This window comes from Biomphalaria glabrata, chromosome 9 (assembly GCF_947242115.1).
Source record: "Biomphalaria glabrata chromosome 9, xgBioGlab47.1, whole genome shotgun sequence".
NCBI classification, from domain to species: domain Eukaryota; kingdom Metazoa; phylum Mollusca; class Gastropoda; family Planorbidae; genus Biomphalaria; species Biomphalaria glabrata.
In genome coordinates, this window is record NC_074719.1 from 18,944,142 (window position 1) to 18,959,042 (window position 14,901).

The following is a 14,901-nucleotide window of genomic DNA, read 5'->3' on the forward strand; positions in this document are numbered from 1 at the left end:
AAAATATATATATATTGTAATTAGAGTGTAATGACAGCATTAATAATATATGATATCTGAGCGCTTTTATTTCACACTAATGAGACTGAGTGTCCTCTGAAGAAAAAAGTGATAAGTGTATTAGAGAGAGAGAGAGGGGGGGGGGGAGAGAGAGACAACGAGAGAGAGGAAAAGAAATAGTGAAAGCGGATAGAAAAAGAATAGAAAATAGTGAGAACAGGACGTGTGTAAAAGATAAAAAGAAAGAGATGGAGAAAGAAAAATATATTTGGAATGGAGGAAAATAGGAAGATAAAGAGAGAGAGAGAGAAGAAGAAGAAGAAAAAAAGAAGGAAGAAATAGAGAGAGAAGAAGAAAAAAAAAGAGAGAGAGAGAGAAAGAAGAAGAATAAAAAAAGGAGGAAGAAAGAGAGAAGAAGAAAAAAAAAGGAGGAAGAGAGAAGAAGAAGAAGAAAAAAGGGTGGAAGAAAGCGAGAAGAAATAAAAAAGGGAGGAAGAGAGAGAGAAGAAGAAAAAACGGAAGAAGAGAGAGAGAGAAGAAGAAGAAAAAAAAAGGGTGGAAGAAAGAGAGAATAAGAAAATAAAAGGGAGGAAGAAAGAGAGAAGAAGAAAAAAAAGGGAGAAAGAGAGAGAGAAGAAGAAGAAAAGGTGGAAGAGATAGAGAGAGAAGAAGAAAAAACGGAAGAAGAGAGAGAGAGAAGAAGAAGAAAAAGGGAGGAAGAGAGAGAGAGAATAAGAAAAAAAGGTGGAAGAGAGAGAGAGAGAAGAAGAAGAAAAAAAGGAGAAAGACAGAGAGAAGAAGAAAAAAAAGGAGGAAGAGAGAGAGAAGAATAAAAAAAGGTGGAAGAGAAAGAGAAAGAAGAAGAAAAAAGGGAGGAAGAGAGAGAGAAGAAAAAGAAAAGGAAGAAGAGAGTGAGAAGAAGAAAAAAATGAAGAAGAGAGAGAGAAGAAGAAAAAAAGGGAGGAAGAGAGAGAGAGAAGAAAAAAAAAGGGAGGAAGAGAGAGAGAAGATGAAAAAAAGGTAGAGGAGAGAGAGAAAGAAGAAGAAGAAAAAAAATAGAAAGAGAGAGAGAAGAAGAAAAAACGGAACAAGAGAGAGAGAGAGAGTAGAAGAAAAAAAGGAATAAGAGAGAGAGAAGAAGAAAGAAGGAGGAATAGAGAGAGATGAAGAAGTAGAAAAAAAGTGAGGAAGAGAGAGAGAGAAGAAGAAAAAAAGAAGAAGAGAGAGAGAAGAAGAAAAAAAGGAGGAAGAGAGAGAGAAGAAAAAAAAAGGTGGAAGAGAGAGAAAGAAGAAAAAAGGTGGAAGAGAGAGAAAGAAGAAGAAGAAAAAAGGGAGGAAGAGAGAGAGAAGAAAAAAAAAGGTGGAAGAGAGAGAAAGAAGAAAAAAGGTGGAAGAGAGAGAAAGAAGAAGAAGAAAAAAAGGAGGAAGAGAGAGAGAGAAATAGAAGAAATAAAAGGGAGGAAGAAAGAGAGAAGAAGAAAATAAAAGGGAGGTAGAAAGAAAGTAGAAGAAAACAAAGGGAGGAAGAGAGAGAGAAAAAGAAAGAAAAGGAGGAAGAGAGAGAGAAGAAGAAAAAAAGGTGGAAGAGAGAGAGAAAGAAGAACAAGAAAAAAGGGAGGAAGAGAGAGAGAGAGAAGAAGAAGAAAAGGAAGTAGAGAGAGAGAGTGAGAAGAAGAAAAAAGGAGGAAGACAGAGAGAAGGAGAAAAAAAGGAGGAAGAGAGGGAGAAGAGGAAAAAAAGTTGGAGGAGAGAGAGGGTGGAAGAAAGAGAGATTAAGAAAATAAAAGGGAGGAAGAAAGAGAGAAGAAAAAAAAAAGGGAGGAAGAGAGAGAGAAGAAGAAAAAAAGGTGGAAGAGATAGAGAGAGAAGAAGAAGAAAAAAAGGAAGAAGAGAGAGAGAAGAAGAAAAAACGGAAGAAGAGAGAGAGAGAAATAGAAGAAATAAAAGGGAGGAAGAAAGAGAGAAGAAGAAAATAAAAGGGAGGTAGAAAGAAAGTAGAAGAAAAAAAAGGAGGAAGAGAGAGAGAAGAAGAAAAAAAAGGGAGGAAGAGAGAGAGAAGAAGAAGAAAAGGTGGAAGAGAGAGAGAAAGAAGAAGAAGAAAAAAGGGAGGAAGAGAGAGAGAGAAGAAGAAGAAAAGGAAGAAGAGAGAGAGAGTGAGAAGAAGAAAGAAAGGAGGAAGACAGAGAGAAGGAAAATAAAAAGGGAGGAAGAAAGAGAGAAGAAGAAAAAAAAGGAGGAAGAGAGAGAGAAGAGGAAAAAAAGTTGGAGGAGAGAGAGAAAGAAGAACAAAAAAAAAATAGAGAGAGAGAAGAAGAAAAAACGGAAAAAGAGAGAGAGAGAAGAAGAAAAAAAGGAATAAGAGAGAGAAAAGAAGAAGAAGAAAAAAAAATTGAGGAAGAGAGAGAGAAGAAGAAAAAAGGAGGAATAGAGAGAGAAGAAAAAGTAGAAAAAAAGTGAGGAAGATAGAGAGAAGAAGAAAAAAGGAGAAATAGAGAGAGAAGAAAAAGTAGAAAAAAAGTGAGAAAGAGAGAGAGAGAGAAGAAGATAAAAAGGAATAAGAGAGAGAGAAGAAGAAAAAAAGGGAGGAAGAGAGAGAGAAAAAGAAAAAAAGGGAGGAAGAGAGAGAGAGAAGAAGAAAAAAAAGGGTGGAAGAAAGAGAGAAGAAGAAAATAAAATGGAGGAAGAAAGAGAGAAGAAGAAAAAAAGGGAGGAAGAGAGAGAGAAGAAGAAAAAAGGTGGAAGAGAGAGAGAGAGAAGTAGAAGAAAAAAAGGAGGAAGAGAGAGATAAGAAGAAAAAAAGCAGGAAGAGAGAGAGAAGAAGTTAAAAAGGAGGAAGAGAGAGAGAGAGAAGAAGAAGAAAAAAAGGGAGGAAGAGAGAGAGAAAGAAGAAGAAGAAAAAAAGGAGGAAGAGAGAGAGAAAGAAGAAGAAGAAAAAAAGGAGGAAGAGAGAGAGAGAAGAAGTTAAAAAGGAGGAAGAGAGAGAGAGAGAAGAAGAAGAAAAAAAAGGGAGGAAGATAGAGAGAAGAAGAAAATAAAAGGGAGGAAGAAAGAGAGAAGAAGAAAAAAAAGAGAGGAAGAGAGAGAGAAAAAGAAAAAAAGGTGGAAGAGAGAGAGAGAGAAGAAGAAGAAAAAAGGAGGAAGAGAGAGAGAAGAAGAAAAAAAAGGAGGAAGAGAGAGAAAGAAGAAGAAGAAAAAAGGGAGGAAGAGAGAGAGAGAGAAGAAAAATAGGAAGAAGAGAGAGAGAGAAGAAGAAAAAAAGGAGGAAAAGAGAGAGAAGAAGAAAAAAGGAAGAAGATAGAGAGAAGAAGAAAAAAGGGAGGAAGAAAGAGAGAAGAAGAAAAAAAGGTGGAAGAGAGAGAGAGAGAAGAAGAAGAAAAAAGGAGGAAGAGAGAGAGAAGAAGAAGAAAAAAAAGGAGGAAGAGAGAGAAGAAGAAGAAGAAAAAAAGGAGGAAGAGAGAGAGAAAGAAGAAGAAGAAAAAAAGGAAGAAGAGAGAGAGAGAGAGAGTAAATAAGAAAAAAACAAAGACAAAAAGAAAAGTGCAGAAGAGAGAAAGAAAGAGTCCAGACTAGCCAGAAAGAATACATTGTTGTTGTTATTACTGTTGCTATTGACATTCGTTTACTTTTGTGAAAACGAAAACTCTTCTATTCTTTTTTACTTGGACCTAAATGCACGCATACGCTTTATGGCTAAATATAATTATATCGCAGACACCTACAGTGTAGCTCTAAGTCATATAGTTATCCAAGCTGTTACTCGAGAACAGTGGTTTCCAAACTTTTTGTCTCGTAGACCCCTTGCCAAGTTCTTAATTTTTCGGTAGACCCCATGCTTAGCTAATTTAGCATTTATGAAAAATTATGAAAAATCATAAATTTCAATTGTGATTTTTCAATTAATTAAATGCAAATTAAAAAGTAACAAACAAACTTAATACACCGATTCACGAAAAAAAAAATAAAACGCTTTAAGTTGGCTCCTTTAATAATTAAATTACGATATTGTACACCAATGAAGTTAGGTTTAATATTAAAACTTCTCGGTTGGTGATGTTCAGTTTTATTTTTTTGTTTGGGAAACTAACTGAATTCATTCTCCACTAGAAATGGAGATAGAAAAAAAAAAACTTTCTGGTGATATTCCATAATTTCTGATAAGTATCAAGTATAATCTTTTTCCACCCAGAAGAGCAGATATCTTTTTTTTATAACTTGTTAAGTCCTTCATTCGTACCTTTTCTGAGCAGTTGTTCTTGTAATGTCACATGCGACAGTGTACGAAAGAAAAACAATATATTGTCAAGCGTAAACCTTTCGGCAATCATTGTACTTCTAGATTTAAAGTAATCGAACATGTGCCATGAATAATGATTCATTACCAAGGCAATATAGACTTGTCCAGATTTATAGAGAAATATGTTTGCAGCTTTCAATGTCATGACTCATTTCACTAAGCCGCGTTTGAACAGTTTTGCTACATATTGGATTTCTTTTTATGATACCATAAGCAGGTTTGTGTAAAACAGTTCTTAAAACTGATTCATTGGTTGGGAAAGTAGATTTGTAACTCATAGTGAGCGGATATAGTGCAACGCTCGTAAACCTGATCTCTTTGTAAAGTTACAGTGAACATTTTGTCCACTTTGAGTTTATTCTGAACTTTCTCTTTGCCCGAAAGTATCACAAATCTTTAGCTATTTTTATCCGATGTGTCATTGATATCATCTCAAAAGATCAGCTTAGATGGTTTCATGGCGTGATTACTCACAACTTTCATACATAAAAGGCACTGAAGGAATGAAGACAGATTTAAAAAACAAAATGAACACTAAGCTGTCTACTTTTCTTTTTGGATTTGTCCATTTTTAATATTATTCTAATTTTATTTCTATGGAGTCAGCATGACTTCTTGGGGGGTCCTAAGTTTAAGTCTAACAATTAAGTTATTTAAGCAAGATATAAACATTTAAAAATAATAAAAAAAAAAAATTCGAATAAAGTTTAAAATTCGCTGAACTTATTTGTGATCTCATATTTGTGTATTAGTTAACATTAATTGGAATTAACATTTAAAGTCTCGACCTGCTTGAATGAGAGCCACTTCGTAGACCCCTATCTACATCTCATTGACCCCTATCTACATCTCATAGACCCCTATTTACATCTCAAAGACCCCCAATTTGTTTTTCATTCTCGAAGACTCATTGGAAGTTCTCATAGACCCCTGGGGGTCTATATAGACAACTTTGGGAATCACTGCCTAGAACACAAGATATTTATAAGCAGCGCAAAACAACCTCTTGAAAGCGGCTCATTTAAATGTCCAATGTCCAAACTGAACTTTTAGCTTCAAAGTCCAAATACTTGGAAACATATTTAGATTTTTTCTATTTGTATTATTTTCTATTTTCTGAAATTGATTAGAGTATAGGTTTTCACCAAGGTCATTTCCCAATTTATTTCACTGTTTCGAGATATATCTAGATGGTGTACCAAATGTGAGTCTAAAGTGACAGTTATAACTGAGTCATTCTGTATGGCTGTCGGGTCGTGTGGTACACGCTCCGGACTGTCGCCATGACTTTTCCACGGTGCAAACTCTGCCCGATGTCATTGGCTTCAGAGGAGAAGAACGTCGAAGACCAATCCTACTCCTACACAATCCTACTCCTACACAATCCTACTCCTACACAATCCTACTCCTACACAATCCTACTCTTACACAATTCTACTCCTACACAAAGCAGGGAATCGTTTTTTAAAACTTCTCCAATAAAACATGTGCACAATTCTAATTAAACATGTTTCTTTTTAGAAGACAAGATTTGAACTGTTAGGATGCCTCCAATTTTATTCATAGTTAAGTACATAGTCAAATGTTCTAACAATATTATTTGTATTCCTTAGAGACTAATTCGCAGTAGAAAAAAAACAACATAGTCTAATGTTTTGTACCTTATTACTTGGGTTCCTCAGAGATTTATTCCCATTAAAGTACATAGTCAAATGTTCACTACCTTTTTTATGTGCTCGTCACGCACTTTAACAATGATTGCATGCAAAGTAGTTAGCCATATACCTACACCAGACATTTGAAGTGATACATAATAATGCACAGATGTGTGTACCACAACAAAATCATTAATGAACACTTATAGGACATTCCGAACACTGGAACTATAAGTTGCAATATAAATTCCAATCAGTTTTGTTTCGTCACATGTACTTTTAACGACAAAAACAAAAGTATGACAATGTATAAAAAAAATGGAAAAGCTTTATATACCTCGGTTTCTGGTTGGAAGCTTATCCATTCAAGACTATCCAAGATGAAGATATTTAGAATCGCTCTGGTTTTAATGCTGGTGTGTGTTTTTACATCAGTGGCTTCTGAAGCCCGTACGTATTTTGAACACAACTTACATAGGCCTACAAAGTATCTTGTATAGCTGTGTTTGTAAAAACTCGACTCCAGATAGCATTATAAGAAAACTCGTTTATGTTGTTTTTTTAAATGTGTACCTTGCAAAACTAACATTTGTTTTTTCATTTTGATTATTTTGAGTATGATTTTAGTATAATGTTATTATTTGTAATAAGTGCGTTTACAGCACTTTTGTACTTTGTGACAAAATAAATATATATAGAAAAGTTCAAATGTTAGGTTGTTTGAAGGGAAAGTAGAGGCGTTGAGGCGTTGGCTCGTAATCTCAAGGCCTCAAGTGTTCACTGAATGGCAATGCCGCTACTTTGTTTCTACTTTGTGACATTGCTGATTTGCGAACTTTCGATTTCATTGTTCCTGTTTCAATGTGAGAAGAAAGTGTAAAGGTTATTTTTAATGTTATGAATACGTTTTGCATGTATGGTAAGCATAATTTAAGAACACACGTATACACCAATTATGAATACGAATTACAAAAACATAAAAAAAACATTTGTACATTATCTGATACATGGTCACACTCAGACAGCAAATCATTATTTACATTAAAAGTACCCCATTGCTATTAGTAAGTGTATTTGATGTACTCAACATTGCAATGAACAAGTGATTGTGTTTGATAAGCCTAAATGCGAGTACAAGTGATTGTTTGACGAGCCTCATTGCAATGCACAAGTGATTGTGTTTGATGAGCCTCATTGCAATGTACAAGTGATTGTGTTTAATGAGCCTCATTTCAATGTACAAGTGATTGTGTTTGATGAGCCTCATTGCAATGTACAAGTGATTGTGTTTGATGAGCCCCATTGCAATATACAAGTTATTGTGTTTGATGAGCCCCATTGCCATGTACAAGTGATTGTGTTTGATGAGCCCCATTGCAATGTACAAATAATTGTGTTTGATGAGCCCCATTGCGAGTACAAGTGATTGTATTTGATGAGCCCCATTGCGAGTATAAATGATTGTGTTTGATGAGCCCCATTGCAAGTACAAGTGATTGTATTTGATGAGCCCCATTGCGAGTACAAGTGATTGTATTTGATGAGCCCATTGCAAGTACAAGTGATTGTACTTGATGAGCCCCATTGCGAGTACAAGTGATTGTATTTCATGAGCCCCATTGCGAGCACCAACGTCATGCAAGAGACTTTCTTTTGGCCATCATTTGTTAAGTTACAAAACAAAAAAAGATGCGCCTCCCAATAGGTGCCGCTCCCTCATATGTTTGGTCAGTTAAGCAGGTAAATAGGCGGATTTCAATTATTTCTATCGTACTCGAAAACTTTCACACGACTCAATAACTCTGGTAATACTATAATACTAACTATGTTCACGTGAACTGTTTGTCATGGCGCATCGAATAACTTCAACACTATATAAGTGTATACAATATTGTCCACAATACTAACACATGTTGATAATAAGTATAACTCGAATACTTCAAATATTAGCAACACAATTAACTCTTTAATCACAGAAAAAAATCTCTCCTCGACAGCAAAATAAAATTCTACTCACAAAAATGACTTGATTTACTCACAAAAATCACTGACTTTTTTACTCACAAAAATCACTGACTGACTGCTATATGTTAAAAACAAATTCCTTCTCAAAATGCAAAATAAAAACAAAAACATTTCCAACAATAGGCCTACCCTACCTCCAATTCAAACACCCCATCCTCTCATTGGCTTTACTATCATAATCACTTTAAATAGATCCCCACAAGTTGACACAAAACCTTTTACAATGAGACCCTAGTTTGACTGCTTCTCTTATTTATGAATTGATTTCACTTGTTACACTTGTGTTTATGCTTGTACCGTTTTCTAGTGTGTACTTTCTCTCTTTATTCCAAGGACCATCCCAGAACGTGATTGACTTCATGAATGTTCTGAACGGGGTGTTCACCAACAAGAAACAGGTGGACGATGAAATAGCTCAGAATTCATCTGTTAGGCATGAGTTGTCTGTTTTTACTTTCTTACCAGTGGTTGTTCCCGCATTTGGGGAGGTAAGAATGACTCATTTGCTTTACCCCTTCTTTCTCTTTATCTCTCTCTCTCTTTATATATATCTATATCTTTATGTCTCTATCTCTCTTTTTCTCTCGCTCTTTCTCTCTCTTTCTTTCCTTCTCTCTATCTCTCTCTCTTTCTTTCCTTCTCTCTTTCTCTTTAATGCTCTCTCTCTCTTTATCTCTCTCGTTTTCCCTCTCTTTATTTCTCTCTTTATCTCTCTCTCTCTCTCTTTCTGCCGACTACACTCGTATAATTTGTTACAAAAAAGTTTAATCTATATTGTAATTCTAAGGGTCCTGATCTACAGACTCATCACTAATTCTTCCACTTGACTTGGACGAAAATACATGAACCTTTAATCAGTTATTATTTTCCATGTCAAGAATGCACTAAATAAATCCAATCTCGATACAGAGAGTCTAAACAAATCCCACTATATCCCGACATCTATTCTTCCCTGTCACAGCTACTGGAGTGTATTGTATAAGGTGTACCTTTCTTTTGCATCTGGAACGGTACAATCTGAAAAATTTCAATCTGCATACAGTGCCCTATGTTAGACATTTAGTTAGTATTATTAGTTTGTACAGAGACGCACCATAGTTGACAGACTTTGAACGTGACATTTAGTGACGTCACGACTTAGTTGGGCCATAGATTTTCTATGTTAATATAGTCAGTTGGTGTTAGGACTTCAGAGGGATAGCGTGCTATTACAGACATAGGCTGTGGCGTTTTCAATATTAAACATCATCTGCGTTTGTATAACGGGTTGGACATAGTCTTTTCTACTTGTCACATGTGTAGGTCTTGTTACTTATTAGTTAAGTACATCGAACACACCTGCACAAGAAACCCAGACAGCTCCAGAGCAATCTGTCGAAGTCAGACAGCCATCAACAACTACAAGAGCCTGGCCTATCACACGTAACAAAGACAGTGGCAGTTAGGGTACTAAATAATCTACTTTGCAACTCCGACCTAAGCCACATATCAAACTTTTCCATGCTAGACTTGTCCACAGCCTTTGATACGCTGGACCACGAGATTATGATGGCCAGATTTTCTTCCTATTTTGGTTTCGGAGGAATCGCTCTAAAGTGGCCGCATTACCATTACAATGTACGTAGCCTATGCGATTTCATTATGCATTTTGAGCGAGAGTTTTGAGATATCCGACAAAATCGTAGCAATAGCCGAATATAGCCCTGCGGGAAGTAGGTTGAGTATTACTGCTTAAGAATAGTTTCTGGACATAAAATACTACTCTCTCTGATCTGTTTGGCTTTCAGTATAAAACTGCTACAAGTATTGAAAGCCATTCCTGCTTATCGTACTTTGTCTATAGTTATGATATAAGCGTTTTTAAGCCTAATGTAAGAATGGTACATGAATATACATAGGTTTAATTGACCATACATGAGTCTTTTTAGGGCTACGAAAGTCTTCCATTCTGCAGACGTGGCCTTCCATTCGACAGGGCCTGCCTTTTGCAGCGGAGCAACGACTGTGTATAAATAATGTACTTTGCATTTATAGATTGACGACCCATGATCTCAAGTACGAATCGGAAGCTACATTAAATTTAGTTTCGTAAAAGTAAAGCTATAAGTACAAAATGTAGAAGAGTAGTAGACAGAATGTAGTTTTTTTTACAAAGCTTTTATTAACTCACCCTGTCTGTCTGTCTGGTTAAATGTTTGAACTCGTTATTTCTCCCACACCCATTGTCGGTGCAAGTTAAAGTTTTGCACTATTATTCATTTGAAAATACAATACATGAATCAATACAAACAAATTAACCAATTAGTCAATTAATTACCGGTAGATAATTATTTGGTTTGACGCCAACATAGGAAATTAATCCTTCAGCATTCACAGATATGGCTAAATATGTAGGGTTATAAAACCTTAGATAATTAAACACCTTATTTGTCCCGCACCCTTTCTCGGATCAAGTTGAAACCATAAATATTTATTAAATGTGCCTTACAAAACACAAATCATTTTAAAAAAAATTAAGTCATATAATTATTTGTAATAAATTTGTTTGTTTGATATCAGAAAGGTAAAAACCTCTACATTATTGAGAGTTATATTTATAGTTTTAGTTGAAGTTTTAAAAACTTTTTGCTTGTTTATGTTCTCTTTCAGACGCCCGTTATTTGGTTAAGACAAATCTACGCTTATATGTTTGAACAGCAACTGTTGGTTGTCAAGGAGACAGATGATGGTAACATACTCATCACACCATACCACTTTACCAAAAATCTCTACAAAGGGTAAGCGCGTACTTAAACAACAAGAAGATTACCAGTTTATAAAATAGAGTAGCATTGGGGAAGATTAAAAAAAACAACAAAAAAACAAAACAGCGACTTATAACACTGAATTCATCGATGCAGTTTCTGTCTTACGATGAACGATTAATTTTATTTGACAAATTGTGGACTTTGGTATACATCTTATTTTCTAACAGTTTCGTAGCTAGGGATTAGGGGGCCCTTTAGTAAGCTGGACTGAAGATCACACACCTTAACGAGTGACCTTAGCTACACAGAACATAAAACTGCGAGATTTCATAGCCAAGTAAGCCAGTAACTAATTATTTTGTAGAAAAAAATCTATATTAGTGTAAAAGACACGACCAGGGCTATCTTTAAATGGAGAGCTAAACACCCCCTACTCTTTATTTTATTTATTTGGTCCTTGACACCCAATTTATTGATAGACATTGACTATTTTTATGCCAGAATGAAAAAGCACAACGTGCTAATCAAGCATACTACACTGTACATAAATATTACGGTTAAAATGACTTTTTCTAACGTGTTAACTTGAATATTACTCCTGCAGTTAAGTGTCTTGATTTGATGACGATATTCTTATTTGTGTCAGTCAAGTAACTCCTCCTTATTACTATTTTTTTTTTTTTACTTAAGATGTGTACTTAGCCACTGTGCATCAGGCCAAGACGACTTTTACACACCTGACATCCATAGGCTTACTTTCGTTCCCTTTTGTAACAGTTACTGAAACCACGAATAAAATCAGTAATAATTAAGGAAGATGTTTCTAACATACGTTCTGTGCATTTAATGTTTCTTACGTACGTTCTTTGCACAATAAAATAAAACAAAGATGTGCATGTTTGCGTGTGTGTATTTTTACCTTGTATTAAAACCTTTAGAAAGGAAGCTAATTTTATTGTTTAATTCTTTTGACTTAATAAATAACGGAAAACCTTACAGTAAAATTTAAAATCGCATAAAAGAAATTGAACAATAGTAGCGCAGTTAGATCTAGCTAATAAATAAATGATATGCTGGAGTGTAAAAAAAAACGCTTGACCTCTGTAACTAGTGGACAGATATAATTTATCTATATACTTGACTGACCATGCCAATGTGCTATCTTTTTTTGTCTGACCACTCAGCACTATTGCGTATGCCCGAGGAAAAAAACGCGTGATGGTCAACACAATCAACTATACACACTACACTAGGACTACATGTATAGGCTCACTACGTCTATCCGGCCAAGTTGTTGCAATCAGTCGAACACAAAGTCTATTTATGTTGGGTTTTTTTATAGGGAAGGTGTGGATGAGTTTTTTTTTCTTATACAGTTGCTTTTCCTAATGCTCTTAGATCTATATAAAAGTAGATCTAAACATAGATACCAATAATAGGCCTACAGACTACAATTAAATCTATGCTACGCAACATCTAAGGTTCAAGCTATGAGTAGGTATAATAGATGTTCCTGCTGTTAATAAAATATCGTTTGCCGCAAATGGATTTATCTAAAACAATAAATATTGACCTACTACGCTTCAGATTCCAACTATTAACTAACAGCTACTATCAGTATTAAGTATTAAGCCCTTGAAGCCTGAACCAGAAGCGGTCTTGGGACTTTAAATTACAAGCCTGATAGTTGTTGGTCTGAAATTCATGAACACATACATTCAACCACTATACAAGCCAGGTTGCACTTTACTTATGAGATATTTACATTAATAACTAGTTAAATATATACTAACATATTTTACAGTGACCCTCCCACACACATCCTTTACAGTTGGTGGCATCGTACATCCACACAGACACACTCATGCTAAACAGATTAATTTGTGATAGGCGTATCTGTTTATAAATACTGTTAAGCTTGAATAAATCAATCAGTAACAGAGTTTAAAACAATAAGATATATAAAAGGAAAAAAAACAAAACAAAAAAAAAAAACAAATACAGGTATGTTATTTAACAGTTTCGTAAAATGTTCAGCAACACAAACTATTTACAAGACAATTAGGTATTCGGCTCCGACTCCGGCCGAATATCATTTTTTACTATTCTACATTATTCGGCTCCGGCCAAATATCAAAAAGTACTATCCGGTGCAACCCTAATATATATATTGCTAAACATGTAGGGTTTCATCCCCTTAGATATTTCTGCCACACCTATTCTGGGGATCAAGTTGAAACTTTAACCAATTATTTATTGTACTTAACAAAACATGAATCATTAACAAAAATTACCAGCAAGTCAAATAATTATTGGTTATAAATTATTTTGATTGATATTAAATAAGGGAAATATATTTTACTTTTACATTACTGAGAGATATAGCTGTAAGTTTGGAGTTCTTTCCCTTAGATAAGCCTTGTTTAAAAAAGGATTTTTAAAAATCTTTGGCTTGTTTCTTATCTTATAATTTACTAACTTTACTTTAAACGAGAAGATGATTAAGTCGCACGCATTACATGTGCCAATCTAGTCATGCATGCGACTAAAGTGGAGACGCTTCACGGACATTCCTTTTTCCCATGAAAGCATTCACTAGTTGTCTATTATGATATGCAAATACTTAAAAGCGACATCGAAACAATTCATCTGCGCCATCAGCTGACAAGCGGATCCCGAGGTGCCGTTTAGATATCCACGTATGGTTTGAGATGACCGCATCCCTTTTATAAACCATGTGACCCGGGAAAGGCTTTTATCCCGTGGCCAGAATGAGGAATCGGCTCTTCACCAATCCCTCTGTCTGGAGTCCCCCGCAACTTGATGAATATTTAATCACATCCGTCTGGTCATGGGACACGGTACCTTAAGCCAACGACATGAGTTCCTCCTCTCATACGAGGCCGAAGGCCGAGCCCAATTTGAGCCCTCCATACGCATTTAATGTGACACTGTCCCCTTGGGAGGACCATCACCGCCCTATTGCCCCCGTTGGGGAACGAAGCAATGGATTTCGAACTGGCTAGCAAGGCTTTCTCACATCCCCACCACGTGCAAGTACACTCGTTAGAGCATACAGTGGTAGCTCACTGGGAGCCCTGTTTGCTCTCGTTCTTAGCCTTTCCGCTTCCCAGGGCGGACATTTCCACGGAGGTGCCACGCTGAGGCGACGGGAGCATTTCCTCCTTCCCGAGGTCCCATCTCTCATCCTCACATCACTATCAGGACTTTGTGAACTATACATTTTACCCATACTGTCCACACCTGAAATAGTAAAAATGTCTTAGTGGTGCTATGTACAGGATACTAATAAGATCTTAAATATTTAGTATATTGTTTTCATCCATCGCAATTGGCAAGAATGAGAGATGAATCAGTCAGGGCCCTTGTAAATATGTCATTGATTTATACATTATCCAGCATGCCATAATTTTCTTCAGATCCAGGCTATATGACTTGAAAATTTATAAAGATCTTACTGAAGATGATTTCACTTACATAGAGGATTGTAACATTGTATTTACCAGAGTAGCGAGTGACTTCTATGTTGGACATTGGCCAGACTGTGTGGATAGGGTAAGTCTTGCCACAAGTCTATGGTAATTATATTTCTAAGGAATACCTTTTATTTGCGTTCAGTTTCGACACAACAAGAGTTCTCTTTCACAAGTCAAAAAGTAGCTACTGATATTATTTTTACTTTGCTACAGGCGATGTTGAAATGAGATTTTCTAAAGCGCTAGTTTTAAAGATGAACTAGAAAAACATTAAAAATACTTTAAAAAAAAAACAAACAAACAAATCTCCCTTATGCAACTTTTTGTTTTCTCTTAAACATGTACAAGTGTTCGATTAAAAACAATAAAACATTTTTACCCTTCCCGTTTAAGAGAATGTAAAGTCAACATTGTCATAACGACATTTGAAAGCTCTTATGGTTTCTGAGCTACTGTTGGAATGAATGAATTTTGTTTTTCATTTCTTTGTTCTATAACTATCTGTAGACTCAGCCAGACAACAAACTGAATGTGACATGTAACGTCTTAACTATTGAAGTCACTTCATCGGAGTCACCGGAGTATGGACTTGAGCCTTATTACCATGAGCTGGAAGGAAACAAGTATGTCGTTTAGGTTTGGGCTAAATTTCAGCTGCCGTATATCTTATCTTAGCTTATCTT

The 14,901-nt window shown here is 35.5% G+C and overlaps 1 protein-coding gene across 4 annotated transcripts in view; it reads left to right on the forward strand.

The window, feature by feature from the left end:
* Nucleotides 1-14,901, forward strand: part of LOC106065185 (uncharacterized) — a 58,758-nt gene that overhangs the window by 42,905 nt on the left and 952 nt on the right. For 3 of the 4 annotated variants that reach the window (XM_056041084.1, XM_013223951.2, XM_013223950.2), the window contains 4 exons: nucleotides 8,308-8,462; nucleotides 10,624-10,751; nucleotides 14,162-14,297; nucleotides 14,726-14,841. In XM_056041084.1, the coding sequence (XP_055897059.1) occupies nucleotides 8,334-8,462; nucleotides 10,624-10,751; nucleotides 14,162-14,297; nucleotides 14,726-14,841 (509 nt within the window). In that variant the 5' untranslated portion in view covers nucleotides 8,308-8,333. Of the gene's footprint in view, nucleotides 1-6,314; nucleotides 6,400-8,307; nucleotides 8,463-10,623; nucleotides 10,752-14,161; nucleotides 14,298-14,725; nucleotides 14,842-14,901 lie in introns of those variants that run through there. The other variant, XM_013223949.2, reaches the window with a different exon arrangement.